The sequence below is a fragment of the Mobula hypostoma genome, chromosome 8, assembly GCF_963921235.1.
Source record: "Mobula hypostoma chromosome 8, sMobHyp1.1, whole genome shotgun sequence".
Classification (NCBI taxonomy): domain Eukaryota; kingdom Metazoa; phylum Chordata; class Chondrichthyes; order Myliobatiformes; family Myliobatidae; genus Mobula; species Mobula hypostoma.
The window spans coordinates 47118756-47139038 of record NC_086104.1 but is presented as its reverse complement, the minus strand read 5'-3'; the positions used below and the strand labels follow the sequence as shown (position 1 = coordinate 47139038).

The window sequence follows — 20283 nt, the reverse complement described above, 5'->3', positions numbered from 1 at the left end:
TTTGACTAGTACTTGTATATAACCATGCCAACCTTGGTAAAAGTGACCACCACATATCTCTTGTGAAGACAAAGTTCTGTCTTCATATCAAAGACACTTCCATTCTGTTATCTAAGATTACAGCTATGCTAAATGAGACAGATTCAGAATAGATCTGCTAGCTCAAACCTGGTCATCAAAGTAGCCCTGTGCATGGTCAGCTGCAGCAGAAATGGAGCATACCTCAATCTACGAGCTGATAACCTGGCATTTCCCTCATTCTCATAGTACTGTCCTGCTAGGTATCAACTTTAGTTTAACGAGGAGTACGGAAAGGCATGCTGGGAGTAGCAGCAGGCACACCTGAAAATGACGAGGATCCAGCCAGGTAAAGCTGCAACACAGAACGGCTTCAAGATTCAAGCTTATTATGTGTACATTAAAACATACAGTGAAATGCATTGTTTGTTTTAACAACCACCACACCTGAAGGTGTGCTCGGGACAGTCCTCGAGTATTGCCACACATTCCTGTACCAAAATAGTATGCCCATGATGCTCAGCAGAACAACACAAAGCACAACAAAACAGAACACAGACAAGCAACAAAGCAACAACAGCAAAACAATGCAAACACGAGGAAATCTGCAGATGCTGGAATTTCAAGCCCTGTTCCTTCTCCCCATACACCCAGTCTATCCCCAGGGCGGGCTGTTAATACTAAACATACAACAAGACCTGAATGAAATCAGTCAATGGATCGGATCAACTCTGGAACATTGCAATGCACAATTAAATAGTTAATGGGAAAAGAAGGCTCCAAGAACATTCCCGTTCTCAACAATCATGGGCCCAGTGTGTGAGTGCTAAAGACAAGTCTAAAGTGTTCACAAAGTTCTGAATAGATGTTCCATTTTGGTTTACTCTCAATATTGCTTCCTTCACAAGCCAGTGTCCAACCAATTCAAATGATGACAAGAAACAACCAAAAACTACAGGATCAACCATTTCGGCTTGATATTGAAAATCTGTATTCAAGAACTAGCTGTGCCTTGATAATTCTGTTCCAGCACAATTACAAAACTGATGTTCACCTAACAATGCAGAAAACTGTCATTTTCAAAGGAGGACAAGTCTGGTTTATTGTTCTCATTCTTCAGTACAGTGATGGAAGCTGTCATTGACAGTGTTGTTAGGCAACATTTTCTTATCAATACCAAATTTGGGTTTCATCAGGGCCAATCTGAGTTTCTCCTGACATTAATGCATCCTTTGTCCACTAAACAAAGAAACAGATTCCGGGGTGAGGACGGAGTAACCGCTTTGACCTCAAGGCACCATTTGACTAAGTGTGGAACTATGTGACCTGATAAAACTGAAGTCAATGGAAAACATTCTAGTTTGGCGAAGTTACATCTTCCATGAAGGAAGATGATTATATCTGTTAAAAGTAAAATGTCCTGGAAAAGTAGCAATTCCATAGGGCATCTCTGCCACTTCATTAATGACCTTCTTTACATCATTAAGTTCAGAAGAGGAGATGCTTACAACAACATCCAATTCCATTTGCAATGCCTCAGTAAATGAGGCAACCCACACCTGCTGACAGCAAGACCTGGGCAACAGTCAGCCATGAGATAGTATGTGGCAATTATCACTCAGCCACAATCATGGGTTATCATCTGTTAGGCAATAAATATCTCCTAAATAAGCAAATCTAATCACATATGTTTGAGGTTCAATAGCGTTGCCATCACTAAGTTTTTCACCAGCAATACCCTAGAAGTCTTACAAGGGTATGTCAGTGACTGGATATTGAATGATATGCAACTTACTTCCTGATATTCTAAAGCCTATCCACCATCTAGAAGGCATGAGTCTGCAGAATGATGGAATACTCTTCATTTATTGAACATAAAATTGTAAAGCATAGGAATGGGCTCTTCGGCTCACCAGGTTGTGCCAAACTAATTAAACTAGTGATTAAAAGCTTAACTAAACTAATCCCTTCTGTGTACACAAGTCGGTAGCGGTTAGGGCGACATTATCACCACTCAGAGCATCAGTGTTCAGAGTTCAATTCCAACATCATCTGTAAGTAGTCCGTTAGCCTCCCCCATGGAATGTGTGTTTTTTTGGCCCAGGTGCTCCAGTTTTCTCTCACAGTCCAAAGACTACCAGTTAGTAAGTTAATGGGTCATTATAAATTGTTACATGATTAGGCTAGGGTTAAATCGGGGGTTGCTCTGCGGCACAGCTCGAAGGGCTGAAAGGGCCTATTCTGTGCCTATTCTCTATAAATAAGTATCTTTCTTTTCCCTGAACATTTATGTGCCTTTCTAAACACCTATACCCTATTCGCATCCACCATCATCCCTCTCTATAAAGAAACCTGCCCCACACGTCTCCTTTGAACTTACCCCTAATCACCATAAACACATGCAGTGATCCAAGAAAATGACTCACCACCAGCTTCTCAACAGCAATTAGTGATGGATAATGAATTTTGGTTTTCCCAGCGATGCCCAGATCTCAAAAGTGAATTGAGACAGATATTGGGGCATGCACATTTTGTAGTTTCACCATTAAGATGGCAAAAGTTACTTGCGGTCACACTATATACTTAAAGAACACAAGCAAGAATGAACAAAATTAGCAGACCAGTGTAATCCCAGTTTGAGGCTAAAAATAGCTGCATCAGTTATGAGAGAAGACAGAATCAGTGTGAAGTAGAGGGAGAGGGAAAAGGAGAATGTGAGCAACAATTGTGCAGCCACAACCACAGATACTAGGTCTAGAAGAGCATCATATTTGGATGAGGAGAAAACATTCAGTATTTGCTTTAATTTCAGCAAATTTCTGTCATTTTGTTTTAATGCACTATTCATTTACAAATCTCTTGAAACATTCAGCAGAGATCACTAATAATTATTTGCCAATAGTGTCTCAACACTCAAACACCATTATTTTCTTTTCATTCTTTATTTATTGCTGCTCTAACTTGCCAAATGCTATACAAAATTATCACATTAAGAGAATACCAAAACAAAATTTGAATCAACTGGAGATTAATCTGATGTTTGAAATAAACTTTCTTGTTCACTTTCACATGTTTCATTTCCATTTTCTATTCCATGACTCTTTTGTCAGAAGGATACCCCATGCAAAGCTTACTGAGAAAGTAAGGAGGCATGGGATCCAAGGAGACATTGCTTTGTGGATCCAGAACTGGCTTGCCTACAGAAGGTAAAAAGTGGCTGTAGATAGGTCAAATTCTGCATGGAGGTCGGTCACCAGTTGTGTGCCTCAGAGATCTGTTCTGGGACCCCTACTCTTTGTGATTTTTATAAATGACCTGGATGAGGAAGTGGAGGGATGGGTTAGTAAATTTGCTGATGACACAAAGGTTGGAGGTGTTGTGGACAGTGTGAAGGGCTGCCAGAGGTTACAGCAGGACACTGATAGGGTACAAAACTGGGCTGAGATGTGGCAGATGGAGTTTAACCTAGGTAACTGTGAGGTGGTTCATTTTGGTAGGTCAAATATGATGGCAGAATATAGTATTAATGGTAAGACTCTTGGCAGTGTGGAAGATCAGAGAGATCCTTGGGTCTGAGTCCATAGGACACTCAAAGCTGCTGCGCAGGTTGACTGTGGTTAGGAAAGCATACGGTACATTGGCCTTCATCAATCGTGGGATTGAATTTAGGAGCAGAGAGGTAATGTTGCAGCTGTATAGGATCCTGGTCAGACCCCATTTGGAGTACTGTGCTCAGTTCTGGTCACCTCACTACAGGAAGGATGTGGAAACCAAAGAAAGGGTGCAGAGGAGATTTACAATGATGTTGCCTGGGGGATTGGGGAGCATGCCTTATGAGAATAGGTTGAATGAACTCGGCCTTTTTTCCTTGGAGTGACAGAGGATGAGAGGTGACCTGATAGAGGTGTACAAGATGATGACAGGCATTGATTGTGTGGGTAGTCAGAGGCTTTTTCCCAGGGCTGAAATGGCTAGCACGAGAAGGCACAGTTTTAAGGTGCTTGGAAGTAGGTACAGAGGAGATGTCAAGGCTAAGTTTTTTTTTACCCAGGGAGCGGTGAGAGCATGGAATGGGCTGCTGGTGACGATGAAGGAGGCAGATACGATAGGGTCTTTTAAGAGACTCCAGGATAGGTACATGGAGCTCAGAAAAATAGAGGGCAATGTGTAACCCCAGGTAATTTCTAAAATAAGTACATGTTCGGCACAGCTTTGTGGGCCGAAGGGCTTGTATTCGGCTGTAGGTTTTCTATGATGGAGATGAAACATTTGTGAATGGGAAAAGTAGCTGCTTTATGCAAAGGACTGATGGTGTAATATATTGACAAAACATTCATAGGGTCACAGAGTCACGGGATACTACAGCACAGAAATAGGCTCTTCAGCCCATCTAGTCTGTGCTGAACTGTTAATCTCCCTAGTCCCATCAATCTGCACCCGGACCATAGGCCTCCATATCCCTCCCATCCATTAACCTATCCAACGTTCTCACAAATGTTGAAATCGAACCAGCATCCACTGGCAGCTCATTCCACACTCTCCATCACCATCTGAGTGAAAAAATTCCTCCTCGTGTCTCCCTTAAACATTTCACCTTTCATCCCTAATCCATGATCTCTAGTTCTTGTCTCACCCAACCTCAACAGAAAATGCCTGTTTGCATTTACCATATCTGTACCCCTCATAATTTTGTATATCTCCATCAAATCTCCTCTCTCCCTTCTATGCTCTGGAGGATGAAGTCCTAACCTATTCAGCCTTGCCCGATACCTCAGGACCTCAAGTCCTGGCAACATCCTTGTAAATTTTCTCTGAACATTTCTAATCTTATTGACATCTTTCCTGCAGGTAGGTGACTGAAATGGCAAAAAATACTCCCAATTAGGCCTCATCAATGTTTTATACAGCTTCAACATAACATCCCACCTCCTGTACTTAGTACTTTTATTTATGAAAGTTAATGTGTAGGCTAATTTGCAAAGAGCTTTCTTTACAATCCTAACTACTTGTGATCCTGCTTTCAAGGAATTATGAACCTGTATTCCCAGATCCCACTATTCTACCACATCCCTCACCATATGCAAGTCCTCCTCTGGCTTGTCCTCTGAAAGTGCAACAACTCACACATGTCAGCATTAAATACCATCTGGTCCAGATCATGCTACAAGCTTTGGTAGCCTTCCACGCTGTCCACTACACCCCCAGTCTTGGTGTGATGGCATTGTCATCGATATCAATGATCTGCATGATAAACAACAACAGACCCAGGAACCAATCCCTGCAGCCACTAGTTACAGGCCTCTAGTTAGAGAGGAAACCATCTACTACCACTCCCTGGCTTCTCCTGCAAAGCCAATATCTAATCCTATTCACCACAATCAGACGTACATGTGTAAAATAAAATATAAAATGCACTATCTTATGAGATAATTACAGAACTGGCTGCTGTATTAATACTTGAAGTGCACTGGAGATAAAAATCCCCCAAAAATTAAACTGCAAGAGAAATTACGGTGAAACCAACCACAGGTTAAATTTCTGTATGATTTCAGTATTGACTAACAAACTACACAGGAAAGAACAGGTGGTTTAGTCAGATGATAGTACCTTTCAGTCAAACTTCTAGGGGACTTAAATATAGATGAAAAAGGATTGATTCTATAAATAGGCACTACTGTAGGGAGCTGGTCTTGTGTATTAAGCTTCATACAAAATTATATTTATTATTTTGTGATAAAACCCCAACAGGAGCATATATACTGTAGATTTTTAGAAAGTGGTTATAAATGTGGAAGTGTGGTCAGTTTATTGGGGATTTCCACAGCTCTTCCAATGGTGGATGATCAGGAGCAAATGAATGGAAATTCTCTGTTGTGTAATTATCAGTGATATTTTTCTATATTGCCTGTATTCATGTAGCACGAAACCTGAATACAAGAGTCAGAAGATTGCGTGGTGACACAGCAGCTACTTCACAGTTTCATGGATAAGACATCAATCCTGACCTCAGATGCTGTCTGCGTGGGGTTTGCATGGTCTCCCTGTGAAGATTTCCATTGGGTGCTCTGGTTTCTTCCCAAATGCCAAAGATGTGCTGAGTAGTTATTTGGTTAATGTAAATTATTCCTTAGTGAGATGTGTCAATAGAATCAAAGAGGATATGCTGAGCAAGTGAGAAAGAATAAGGAACAGGGATCTTAGATGCAAGTCCATAGATCCTTCAAAGTTGCCATGCAGGTTGATAAGGTGTTTATGAAGGTGTATGGTGTACTAGCCTTCATCAGTCAGGGACTGAGTTCAAGAGTTGCAATGTAAAATGTTGCAGTTCTATAAAATGTTGTTGAGACTACACTTGGAGCATTGTATTCAGTTCTGGTCACTTCACTATAGGAAATATGTGGAAGTTTTAGAGAGGATGCAGAGGAGATTTACCAGGATGCTGCCTGGATTGGAGAGCATATCTTGTTAGGATAGTTTGAATGAGCTAGGGCTTTTCTTGTTGGAGCAAAGGAGGATGAAAGATGACTTGATAGTGGAGTATTATATTATGAGACGCATAGATAACGTGGACAGCCAGGGCTTTCTCTTAGGGTGGCAATGGCTAATACCAGAGGACATTCTTTTATGATGAGTTAAGGAAAGTGTATGGGAGATATTAGAGGTAGATGTTTTTATATGACACAGAGAGTGGGAAATGCTTGGAATGCATTGCCTGGGATGGTGGTTAAGGGTGATTATGGGCATTTTAGAGACTTTTACAGAGGTACATGGATGAAAGAAAAATGGACTCACTTAAGATGGTGCCAATAATACTGTTAGATAGCACTGATAAGTGGCACCACTTTACATACAGCTCCACAGGATATCATCAAACATTCCTGTTTTGGATACGACAGCTGAAATCCACAGTCACAGCCATCAGTACTGCAGTAAGCAACATTATTTAAAATATTTTTAAATAAGTCTATCTATTCTCAAAATTGCTGACCCCAGATGGCAGACTAGTCACAAGTGCAGCTTCCCTTTAAAAAAAAATGGAAGCACAGAATGCATGCTGGAGTACACTACCATTGAAATACAGAGGCCTTAGAATCCCACTCCTAATTAAACTTGCTGTTGAATGTACAGTCTCTGGAAAATAAATCTGAACAACTCAGAGCACGATTGCAGCTCCAGAGGATTGCTATGTACTCTGCTTCATGGAAACATGTTTCACCTCTACTATTTTGGATGCAGCACTGCAGCATGAAGGCTTCACCATCCACCAAAAAGAAAGGAAAGCTGACTACTTTAAAGGTAGAGCCGGAGGAGCATGTTTCAATGATAACTCACTGTGGTGCCTGAATCCTGCTCCCCCAAATGGCAACATCTAGCAGTCAAGTACCGTCCATTTTATTTGACAAGGGAGTTATCAGCCATCATCCTGTAGGGGTGTACATTCCACCTCAGGCCAACATCAGGCAGGCACTAGAGGAGCTGATCAGTAGTTACAAAACATCACATCCTGAAGCCGTCTCAATCACTGCAGGGGATTTCAACCAGACGAACTTGAAGAAATCTCTGAACAAACACCACCAACAAATCACCTGCCATCAGGAATGCCTACTGTGTCATTCCACACCCGCATTTTGAAAGGTCCAATCATCTGGCTGTACTTCCACTCCCTCACATATAGGCAGACTACTGACCTCATCAGTGGTGAGGACCACGAAGGTATAATCAAGGGAGGCGGAGGAATACTTACAGGATTGCTTTGAGTTGGTGGACTGGATAACATTCAGAGATACATCTTTGAATTTTTATGAATACGTCACAGTTGTCACTAACTTCATCAAGACCTGTGTGAATGAGTGTATGCTTTTGAGAATGTACTGGACATAACCAAACCAGAAGTCATGGATGAACCAGGAGATTCATGGTTTGCTGAGGGCTTGATCTGTGGCAGACCTATACAAGTAGTCCAGGTGCATCCTACAGAAGGCTATTTTAAGGCTATTTCAATTCTGATTGAAGTTAGAGACTGAATCAGATGTACAACAGCTCTGGCAGGGTTTGCTGGCCATTATTTCCTATAAGGCAAAATCTAACATCATGAATGACTGTGTTGTTGTGCTCCCAGATAAACACAATGATTTTTATGCACACTTTGAAAGGGGGAGTAAAACTACACCTGTGCAAATCCCTGCAGTATCTACGGACCCTGTGATCTCTGTCACAGAGGCTGACGTCAGAATATCTTTTGAGAGGGTGAAGCCTCGCCATGTACCAGGCCTCAATGGTGTAACTGGTGGGGCACTGAAAACCTGTGCCAACCAACTGGCGGGTGTGTTCCAGGACAGCATCAATCTCTCACTGCTGCAGTTACAGGTTCCCATAATCATACCAGTGCCAAAGAAGAGCAGGGTGAGCTGCCTCAATGACTATTGACCAGCTGCACTCACATCTACTGTGTTGAAGTGCTTTGTGAGGTTGGTCATGGCCAGAATCAACTCCTGCCTAAGCAAGAACCTGGACCCACTGCAATTAAATCTATCACCACAGTAGTTTTACAGTGATGTAATCTCACCAGCTCTCCTCTTGGCCTTGGGTGGATCATACCCTACATCAGCCTGTTTTGATGATTATAGCTCAGCATTCAACACAATCATATTCTCAGTATGCTCCAAACCTTGGGCTTCTGTATCTAGATCACTGACTTCCTCACCAACAGATCACAGTCAGTGCAAATTGGAAATAACATCTCCTCCTCACTGATTATCAACACTGGTGCAACTCAAGGATGTCTGCTCAGCTCTCTGCTATACTCTCTCTACACCCACAATGTTGTGGCTAGGCATAGCTCAAATGCCAACTATGAATTTCCTGATGACACTATTGCTGGCAGAATTTCAGATGGTGACAAGGAGGCATACAGGATTTAGACAGATCAGCTGTTTGAATGGTGGTGTAAAACCAAACTTGCCATCAATGTCAGTCAGGCCAAAGGATTGATTGTGGATGTCAGGAAGGGGAAGTTGAGGGAATACACACTAGTCTTCATCGAGGGATTAGTAGTAGAAAGGGTGTGCAATTTCAAGTTCCTGTGTGTGTACATCTCTGAAGATCTATCCTGGGCTCAAAATATTGATGCAATTGCAAAGAAGGCATGACAGTGGCTATATTGCATTCAGAGTTTGAGGAGAATTGGTATGACACCAAAGATTCTCACAAATTTCTTCAGATGTACCATGAAGAGCATTCTAATTGGTTTCACTCTAAAAAAAAAATCGGAAAAAGCTGCATAAAGTTGCAAACTCAGCCAGCTCCATCATGGGCATTAGCCTCCCCAGCATCATGAGCATCTTTAAAATGTGATACTTCAAACATGCAACATACATCAAAGTTGCTGGTGAACACAGCAGGCCAAGTAGCATCTATAGGAAGAGGCGCAGTCGACGTTTCAGGCCGAGACCCTTCGTCAGGACTAACTGAAGGAAGAGTGAGTAAGGGATTTGAAAGGTGGAGGGGGAGGGGGAGATGCAAAATGATAGGAGAAGACAGGAGGGGGAGGGATAGAGCCGAGAGCTGGACAGGTGATAGGCAAAAGGGGATACGAGAGGATCATGGGACAGGAGGTCCGGGAAGAAAGACAGGGGGGGGGTGACCCAGAGGATGGGCAAGAGGTATATTCAGAGGGACAGAGGGAGAAAAAGGAGAGTGAGAGAAAGAATGTGTGCATAAAAATGAGTAACAGCTGGGGTACGAGGGGGAGGTGGGGCCTAGCGGAAGTTAGAGAAGTCGATGTTCATGCCATCAGGTTGGAGGCTACCCAGACGGAATATAAGGTGTTGTTCCTCCAACCTGAGTGTGGCTTCATCTTTACAGTAGAGGAGGCCGTGGATAGACATGTCAGAATGGGAATGGGATGTGGAATTAAAATGTGTGGCCACTGGGAGATCCTGCTTTCTCTGGCGGACAGAGCATAGATGTTCAGCAAAGCGGTCTCCCAGTCTGCGTCGGGTCTCACCAATATATAAAAGGCCACATCGGGAGCACCGGACGCAGTATATCACCCCAGTCGACTCACAGGTGAAGTGATGCCTCACCTGGAAGGACTGTTTGGGGCCCTGAATGGTGGTAAGGGAGGAAGTGTAAGGGCATGTGTAGCACTTGTTCCGCTTACACGGATAAGTGCCAGGAGGGAGATCAGTGGGGAGGGATGGGGGGGACGAATGGACAAGGGAGTTGTGTAGGGAGCGATCCCTGCGGAATGCAGAGAGAGCGGGGGAGGGAAAGATGTGCTTAGTGGTGGGATCCTGTTGGAGGTGGCGGAAGTTACGGAGAATAATATGTTGGACCCGGAGGCTGGTGGGGTGGTAGGTGAGGACCAGGGGAACCCTATTCCTAGTGGGGTGGTGGGAGGATGGAGTGAGAGCAGATGTACGTGAAATGGAGGAGATGCGTTTAAGAGCAGAGTTGATAGTGGAGGAAGGGAAGCCCCTTTCTTTAAAAAATGAAGACATCTCCCTCGTCCTAGAATGAAAAGCCTCATCCTGAGAGCAGATGCGGCGGAGATGGAGGAATTGCGAGAAGGGGATGGCGTTTTTGCAAGAGACAGGGTGAGAAGAGGAATAGTCCAGATAGCTGTGAGAGTCAGTAGGCTTATAGTAGATATCAGTGGATAAGCTGTCTCCAGAGACAGAGACAGAAAGATCTAGAAAGGGGAGGGAGGTGTCGGAAATAGACCAGGTAAACTTGAGGGCAGGGTGAAAGTTGGAGGCAAAGTTAATAAAGTCAACGAGTTCTGCATGCGTGCAGGAAGCAGCGCCAATGCAGTCGTCGATATAGCGAAGGAAAAGTGGGGGACAGATACCAGAATAGGCACGGAACATAGATTGTTCCACAAACCCAACAAAAAGGCAGGCATAGCTAGGACCCATCCGGGTGCCCATAGCTACACCTTTAGTTTGGAGGAAATGGGAGGAGCAAAAGGAGAAATTATTAAGAGTAAGGACTAATTCCGCTAGACGGAGTAGAGTGGTGGTAGAGGGGAACTGATTAGGTCTGGAATCCAAAAAGAAGCGTAGAGCTTTGAGACCTTCCTGATGGGGGATGGAAGTATATAAGGACTGGACATCCATGGTGAAAATAAAGCGGTGGGGGCCAGGGAACTTAAAATCATCGAAAAGTTTAAGAGCGTGAGAAGTGTCACAAACATAGGTCGGAAGGGATTGAACAAGGGGTGATAAAACAGTGTCGAGGTATGCAGAAACGAGTTCGGTGGGGCAGGAGCAAGCTGAGACAATAGGTCGGCCAGGACAGGCAGGTTTGTGGATCTTGGGTAGGAGGTAGAAACGGGAAGTGCGGGGTGTGGGAACTATAAGGTTGGTAGCAGTGGATGGGAGATCCCCTGAGCGGATAAAGTCGTTGATAGTGTGGGAGACAATGGCCTGGTGCTCCTTGGTGGGGTCACGATCGAGGGGTAAATAAGAGGAGGTATCCGCGAGTTGTCGCTGTGCCTCGGCAAGGTAGAGGTCAGTACGCCAGACTACAACAGCACCCCCTTTATCAGCGGGTTTAATAATAAGGTTAGGATTAGTGCGGAGGGAGTGGAGAGCAGAGCGTTCCGAAGGAGTGAGGTTGGAATGGGGACAAGGTGCGGTGAAGTCGAGACGGTTGATGTCCCGTCGGCAGTTAGCAATAAAGAGATCCAGAGCAGGCAGAAGACCAGAGCGGGGTGTCCATGAAGAAGAGGAGGGTTGAAGACGGGAGAAGGGGTCATCGGTGGGGGTGGAAGAGTCCTTGCCGAAGAAGTAGGCTCGGAGACGGAGACGGCGGAAGAAAAGTTCCGCATCATGGCGAACACGGAACTCGCTGAGGTGTGGGCGAAGGGGGACAAACGTGAGGCCCTTACTGAGGACAGAGCGTTCTGCCTCCGACAGTTGAAGGTCGGAGGGGATGGTAAAGATCCGGCACGGATGAGAGCTGGGATCAGAGGGGGGAGGGGGGAGGCTGGGGGTGTCAATGGAGAGGGGAGGGTTGGGGTGAGAGGAAGATGGAGCCTCTGAGGGCCCAGGAGTTGACGGTAGGATCTGAGGGAGACGGGGCTGCGGAGTGGTGGTGGGGGAAGGGGAGACGGGAGTCACAACAGCAGCACATAAAGACCCGGCCTGGTGTTCAAGGCTGGAGTCGCAGTTGGTGGTTGCGTAATCATGCAAACATGCCCTCACCTATCACCTAGGACATGCCCCCTTCTCGTTGCTGCTACCAAATGCGATGTACAAGAGCCTGAAGACATACACTCAATGCTTTCGGAGTAAGCTTCTTCCTCACCGCCATCTGATTTCTGGATGGACAATGAACCCATGTGCACTACCTCAATTTTTTCCCACTTTTTGCACTACTTATTAAATTTAATTTTAAAAACATATTTCTCATTGAACCATAGAACACTACAGCACAGAAAACAGGCTATTCGGCCCTTCTAGTCTGTGCCGAAACCTCCGGCACAGAGTCTGGCCCTGTAGCTCAGAAGGGTAGGGCAAGGAAGAGGAGGGCAGTTGTGATAGGGGACTCGATAGTAAGAGGGTCAGACAGGCGATTCTGTGGACGCAGTCCAGAGACCCGGATGGTAGTTTGCCTCCCTGGTGCCAGGGTCCGGGACATTTCTGATCGTGTCCAAGATATCCTGAAGTGGGAGGGTGAGGAGCCAGAGGTTGTGGTACATATAGGTACCAATGACATAGGTAGGAAAAGGGATGAGGTCCTGAAAGGAGAATATAGGGAGCTAGGAAGGGAGTTGAGAAAAAGGACCGCAAAGGTAGTAATCTCGGGATTACTGCCTGTGCCACGCGACAGTGAGAGTAGGAATGCGATGAGGTGGAGGATAAATGTGTGGCTGAGGGATTGGAGCAGGGGACAGGGATTCAAGATTTTGGATCATTGGGACCTCTTTTGGCGCAGGCGTGACCTGTACAAAAAGGACGGGTTACACTTGAATCCTAGGGGGACCAATATCCTGGCAGGGAGATTAGCGGGGGCTACTGAGTTGACTTTAAACTAGAATGGTTGTGGGGTGGGAATCAAATTAAAGAGGCTAGGCGTGAGGAGGTTAGTTCACAACAGAGGGATGGGAACCAGTGCAGAGAGACAGAGGGGTGTAAAGTGAGGGTAGAAGCAAAAAGTACAAAGGAGAAAAGTAAAAGTGGCAGGCCGACAAATCCAGGGCAAGATTTAAAAAGGGCCACTTTTCAACATAATTGTATAAGGGCTAAGAGAGTTGTAAAAGAGCGCCTGAAGGCTTTATGTGTCAATGCAAGGAGCATTCGTAATAAGGTGGATGAATTGAAAGTTCAGATTGTTATTAATGATTATGATATAGTTGGGATCACAGAGACATGGCTCCAGGGTGACCAAGAATGGGAGCTCAACGTTCAGGGATATTCAATATTCAGGAGGGATAGACATGACGGAAGGGGAGGTGGGGTGGCGTTGCTGGTTAAAGAAGAGATTAACGCAATAGAAAGGAAGGACATAAGCCGGGAAGATGTGGAATCGATATGGGTAGAGCTGCGTAACACTAAGGGGCAGAAGACGCTGATGGGAGTTGTGCACAGGCCACCTAACAGTAGTAGTGAGGTCGGAGATGGTATTAAACAGGAAATTAGAAATGTGTGCGATAAAGGAACAGCAGTTATAATGGGTGACTTCAATCTACATGTAGATTGGGTGAACCAAATTGGTAAAGGTGCTGAGGAAGAGGATTTCTTGGAATGTATGCGGGATGGTTTTTTGAACCAACATGTCGAGGAACCAACTAGAGAGCAGGCTATTCTGGACTGGGTTTTGAGCAATAAAGAAGGGTTAATTAGCGATCTTGTCGTGAGAGGCCCCTTGGGTAAGAGTGACCATAATATGGTGGAATTCTTCATTAAGATGGAGAGTGACATAGTTAATTCAGAAACAAAGGTTCTGAACTTAAAGAGGGGTAACTTTGAAGGTATGAGACGTGAATTAGCTAAGATAGACTGGCAAATGACACTTAAAGGATTGACGGTGGATATGCAATGGCAAGCATTTAAAGGTTGCATGGATGAACTACAACAATTGTTCATCCCAGTTTGGCAAAAAAATAAATCAAGGAAGGTAGTGCACCCGTGGCTGACAAGAGAAATTAGGGATAGTATCAATTCCAAAGAAGAAGCATACAAATTAGCCAGAGAAAGTGGCTCACCTGAGGACTGGGAGAAATTCAGAGTTCAGCAGAGGAGGACAAAGGGCTTAATTAGGAAGGGGAAAAAAGATTATGAGAGAAAACTGGCAGGGAACATAAAAACGGACTGTAAAAGCTTTTATAGATATGTAAAAAGGAAAAGACTGGTAAAGACAAATGTAGGTCCCTTGCAGACAGAAACAGGTGAATTGATTATGGGGAGCAAGGACATGGCAGACCAACTGAATAATTACTTTGGTTCTGTCTTCACTAAGGAGGACATAAATAATCTTCCAGAAATAGTAGGGGACAGAGGGTCCAGTGAGATGGAGGAACTGAGCGAAATACATGTTAGTAGGGAAGTGGTGTTAGGTAAATTGAAGGGATTGAAGGCAGATAAATCCCCAGGGCCAGATGGTCTGCATCTTAGAGTGCTTAAGGAAGTAGCCCAAGAAACAGTGGATGCATTAGTGATAATTTTTCAAAACTCATTAGATTCTGGACTAGTTCCTGAGGATTGGAGGGTGGCTAATGTAACTCCACTTTTTAAAAAAAAGGAGGGAGAGAGAAACCGGGGAATTATAGACCGGTTAGCCTAACGTCGGTGGTGGGGAAACTACTGGAGTCAGTTATCAAGGATGTGATAACAGCACATTTGGAAAGCGGTGAAATGATCGGACAAAGTCAGCATGGATTTGTGAAAGGAAAATCATGTCTGACAAATCTCATAGAATTTTTTGAGGATGTAACTAGTAGAGTGGATAGGGGAGTACCAGTGGATGTGGTATATTTGGATTTTCAAAAGGCTTTTGACAAGGTCCCACACAGGAGATTAGTGTGCAAACTTAAAGCACACTGTATTGGGGGTAAGGTATTGGTGTGGGTGGAGAATTGGTTAGCAGACAGGAAGCAAAGAGTGGGAATAAACGGGACCTTTTCAGAATGGCAGGCGGTGACTAGTGGGGTACCGCAAGGCTCAGTGCTGGGACCCCAGTTGTTTACAATATATATTAATGACTTGGATGAGGGAATTAAATGCAGCATCTCCAAGTTTGCGGATGACACGAAGCTGGGTGGCAGTGTTAGCTGTGAGGAGGATGCTAAGAGGATGCAGGGTGACTTGGATAGGTTGGGTGAGTGGGCAAATTCATGGCAGATGCAATTTAATGTGGATAAATGTGAAGTTATCCACTTTGGTGGCAAAAATAGGAAAACAGATTATTATCTGACTGGTGGCCAATTAGGAAAAGGGGAGGTGCAACAAGACCTGGGTGTCATTATACACCAGTCATTGAAAGTGGGCATGCAGGTACAGCAGGCGGTGAAAAAGGCGAATGGTATGTTGGCATTTATAGCGAGAGGATTCGAGTACAGGAGCAGGGAGGTACTACTGCAGTTGTACAAGGCCTTGGTGAGACCACACCTGGAGTATTGTGTGCAGTTTTGGTCCCCTAATCTGAGGAAAGACATCCTTGCCATAGAGGGAGTACAAAGAAGGTTCACCAGATTGATTCGTGGGATGGCAGGACTTTCATATGAAGAAAGACTGGATGAACTGGGCTTGTACTCGTTGGAATTTAGAAGATTGAGGGGGGATCTGATTGAAACGTATAAGATCCTAAAGGGATTGGACAGGCTAGATGCAGGAAGATTGTTCCCGATGTTGGGGAAGTCCAGAACGAGGGGCCACAGTTTGAGGATAGAGGGGAAGCCTTTTAGGACCAAGATTAGGAAAAACTTCTTCACACAGAGAGTGGTGAATCTGTGGAATTCTCTGCCACAGGAAACAGTTGAGGCCAGTTCATTGGCTATATTTAAGAGGGAGTTAGATATGGCCCTTGTGGCTATGGGGGTCAGGGGGTATGGAGGGAAGGCTGGGGTGGGGTTCTGAGTTGGAGGATCAGCCATGATCATAATAAATGGCGGTGCAGGCTCAAAGGGCTGAATGGCCTACTCCTGCACCTATTTTCTATGTTTCTATTATTCTGCTGGTCCCATTGAGCTGCATCCAGTCCATAACCCTCCAGACCTTTCCCATCCATGTACCTATCCAATTTATTCTTAAAACTCAAGAGTGAGCCCACATTTACCACGTCAGATGGCAGCTCGTTCCACACTCCCACCACTCTCTGAGTGAAGTTCCCCCTAAACCTTTCCCCTTTCACCCTAAAGCTATGTCCCCTTGTATTTATCTCTCCTAATCTAAATGGAAAGGGCCTATTCACATTTACTCTGTCTATACCCCTCAATTTTGTAAACCTCTGTCAAATCTCCCCTCATTCTTCAATGCTCCAAGGAATAAAGTCCTAACCTGTTCAATCTTTCCCTGTAACTCAACTCCTGAAGACTCCAGACTCCTGAAATGTACAGTTTTCTTCATCATGTATTGCACTGTACTGCTGCCACAAAACAACAAATTTCACTACATATGCCAGTACTGTAATATTAAACTTGATTCTGAGTGTTGGCATGTAGGAAGGAGGGTTGAGACTGATTGTGGAGTGGGCCCAAAGGCTGGTACAACATTGTGGGCCGAAAGGCCTGTACTGTGCTGGGTTCTACGTTCTAAGTTGCAGGGCTAAGGGGGAATGGAACTGATTGCGTCGCTTTAGGCTGCCATAGATAGGTCAGGCCTGAGGGGTAAAAAAACTAAGGATTTGCAGAGAAGGATCATCGCCTTATGACGGTCAATGATAGATCGAGAGTAACAGGAGAGTTTTTTCTTAAGTTTAGTCTTAGTAGAACATAGAATAAATTACCAAGCAAATAAATGGGTAGCGTGCTGATAAGTACTTACAATACTGAAAACAAATCTCCTGAAAACACTGAAAACAATTCTTACTTGCTTTGACGTAAATTTGACGTAAACACAGTTTTGGGAATACATTTGAACCCGCAGGTCACCAGAACGTGCTTGATGTCATTGCATGAAAGTGACAAAAATATAATAAAAATACCGAATCGTGAAGACAATATAATGACAATATGAAACAAATTTGTTTAAATCAAACAACGCCTGCCCACCAAAGAAAGTCAGTCTTTTAGGAAACGGGATTGAATCCTTTCCTGCGTCCCTGAGGTGTGAATGTCTGAACTTTTATTAGCAAAAAAATGTAACACCAATACTAATAACAAATCAGTTATTGTACTTTCTTTTCTAAAGAGAATGAGGTAAATAATTAATATTATCAGATATTTTTGATGGGTTTCTTCCTTACCCTTTTCAGTTGATTTCATTTTGTTAAACCCGTTTACTTTCACGGCGGTGGTCATCACTTTGCTGGAAGAGTGCTGATTAACAGCAGGAACAGCCAACCAGTACAGGGGTTAAATCCAAATCTTGACGCATAGGGGCATATCACCAATCATCACAGACTCGGGCGGGGATTCATTCCTCTGGTTAAGATGTTACGCATCAGAGCTCGTCATTACTATGCCAACACTAGGTGGCTGTTCGTCGAGTTTAAACGTAATGTGCATGTGGTAAAATTATTTGTACTTTGAGAGAATTTTCTGATTTTGTTTTGGTTACTGCTAAAACGATAAACAAGTCTGCAATTCGGCGTATCATTTGAAGTTGTATGGCTCTACGTTTTATTTTGTTATAAAATATGTGAGCTCGAATAATTGGTGGAAGCGAAAGAGACTGGGGAGAGGTTCTTAAAAATATTATCAGCAATACTTTAGGTCAAATGGTGGCAGATTTATGGTAGCTTCGTAATGCCTTTACTTGAGAGTTAGGAGATTGTAGGTTCAATTCACTTTCCAGACTTTAGACACCAAAAATCCTAGCTGATATTCCAATATTCCACTGACAGAGGGCTGGAGCACTTTTTGAATGAAGTGCTAGTTCATGTCCATGGCACAGTTTAAAATTAGTGCAGGAAAGTTACCTCTGGCGTACTGGGCAGTATGTTTCAGCAAACAGACCAATAAAAAACATAACATTGCCATGAGAGAGGACAGTGTACAAATCAGGTGAGACAGCTTGCTGTGGGCTCCGTGTCCAAATCAGTTGCCGAGTTTCCTACAAAAATGACAGACCAATACTGAACTTAAAAAAAGCTGAAATATTCTTAATGGGCTGTGAAACTGGAAGTCTTGGAATTACTGTAAAAGATTCCATTTGTAAATGAAAAGGAACTTTCATTGCTCTTTCAATTAAGTTAGGTACACAGAGTTTGAGAAAATGCAGAGACAATATCCATATTTCTTAAAAAAAAAGATGCTTCAAATATTTAATGGATTCAATTCCATGGACCCACTTGCTTAGCATTTTCTTTTGAAGAAACGAAGCAACTAAATAGACATAGTATATTGAACAATCATTTGGTCTTGGCAATACTCCTGTGAACAAATTGTCCAAATCATAATTAGTGACTTTCCCAAATCACTTCACAAATCTTGAATGTTTCTGCCTCAACCACTAATCCTGTAACTCAATTCCACAGGATCACAACACTTTGTACAAGAGAGTTATTGACCTGCTCACTTCACAATACTTAATCTTGTAAATATGGAATATTCATTCTTGGTGAGACTGCTAAACAACCTTCTGTCATTTACTATAACTTCATAATTTAAATGTTTCTTGTATATTGTTCCATGATTTACATAATTATAATAAGAAACATTTTTTAGTTTCTTTCCATATTTGTATTTTGTCATTTTAGAAAGGCACTAGCTGCTACACAAACACGAGGCAATCTGCAGATGCTGGAATTTCAAGCAACACACATAAAAGTTGCTGGTGAACGCAGCAGGCCAGGCAGCATCTCTAGGAAAAGGTACAGTCGACGTTTCGGGCCGAGACCCTTCGTCAGGACTAACTGAAAGAAGAGCTAGTAAGAGATTTGAAAGTGGGAGAGGGAGGGGGAGATCCAAAATGATAGGAGAAGACAGGAGGGGGAGGGATGAAGCCAAGAGCTGGACAGTGGATTGGCAAAAGGGATATGAGAAGATCATGGGACTGTCATACGGCGGTGGCTGGGAACGAACCCAAGTGCAAGACACAGACACTGAAGTACTAGGGACAGGACTAGGATACAGAGTGAGGGCAAGGACATGGACATGAAAACCGGGAACCCGGAACAGGACTGGACAAGAGAGCTAGGAGCCCGGGCTTGGACTCCGAGCCAGAGACTGGAGAAGGACCCAGTACGTGGGTCTTGCTTCTGGCTCGGACCCCAGAACTAGGCAAAGACTAGGCTTGGCAGACAGGCAGGCCAAGGCTGAAGTCTTCAGGCTTGAGGCTAGAGGCAAGGTTTGGCAGGAGGCTGGAGTCTTCAGGCTAGAGGCGAGGCTTGGCAGGAGGCAGGAGTCTTCAAGCTTGAGGCGAAGCTAGGCAGGAGGCTGGAGTCTTCAGGCTTGAGGTGAGGATTGGCAGGAGGCAGGAGGCTGGGGTCTTCAGGCTCGAGGCTAGAGGCTAGAGACTTGAGGTAAGGCTTGGCAGGAGACAGGAGGATGGGGTCTTCAGGCTCGAGGCTAGAGGCTAGAGATGAGGCGAGGCCTGGCAGGAGGCTAGAGGCTAGAGACGAGGCGAGGCCTGGCAGGAGGCTAGAGGCTAGAGACTTGAGGCGAGGCCTGGCAGGAGGCTAGAGGCTAGAGACTTGAGGCGAGGCCTGGCAGGAGGATAGAGGCTGGAGACTTGAGGCGAGGCCTGGCAGGAGGCTAGAGGCTGGAGACTTGAGGCAAGGCCTGGCAGGAGGCTAGAGGCTGGAGACTTGAGGCGAGGCCTGGCAGGAGGCTAGATGCTGGAGACTTGAGGCGAGGCCTGGCAGGAGGCTAGAGGCTGGAGACTTGAGGCGAGGCCTGGCAGGAGGCTAGAGGCTGGAGACTTGAGGCGAGGCCTGACAGGAGGCTAGAGACTTGAGGCGAGGCCTGGCAGGAGGCTAGAGGCTAGAGACTTGAGGCGAGGCCTGGCAGGAGGCTAGAGGCGAGAGACTTGAGGCGAGGCCTGGCAGGAGGCTAGAGGCTGGAGACTTGAGGCGAGGCCTGGCAGGAGGCTAAAAGCTGGAGACTTGAGGCGAGGCCTGGCAGGAGGCTAGAGGCTGGAGACTTGAGGCGAGGCCTGG

General features: G+C 44.7%; 1 protein-coding gene across 1 annotated transcript in view; it reads right to left on the bottom strand.

Moving 5' to 3' along the window:
- Nucleotides 1-17497, bottom strand: part of LOC134350106 (spermatogenesis-associated protein 7-like) — a 60324-nt gene extending 42827 nt beyond the window's left edge. The window contains exon 1 of the mRNA XM_063055043.1: nucleotides 17428-17497. Coding sequence (XP_062911113.1) covers nucleotides 17428-17482 — 55 coding nt within the window. The 5' untranslated portion in view covers nucleotides 17483-17497. The remainder of the gene's footprint in view (nucleotides 1-17427) is intronic.
- Nucleotides 17498-20283: the final 2786 nt, after the last annotated feature.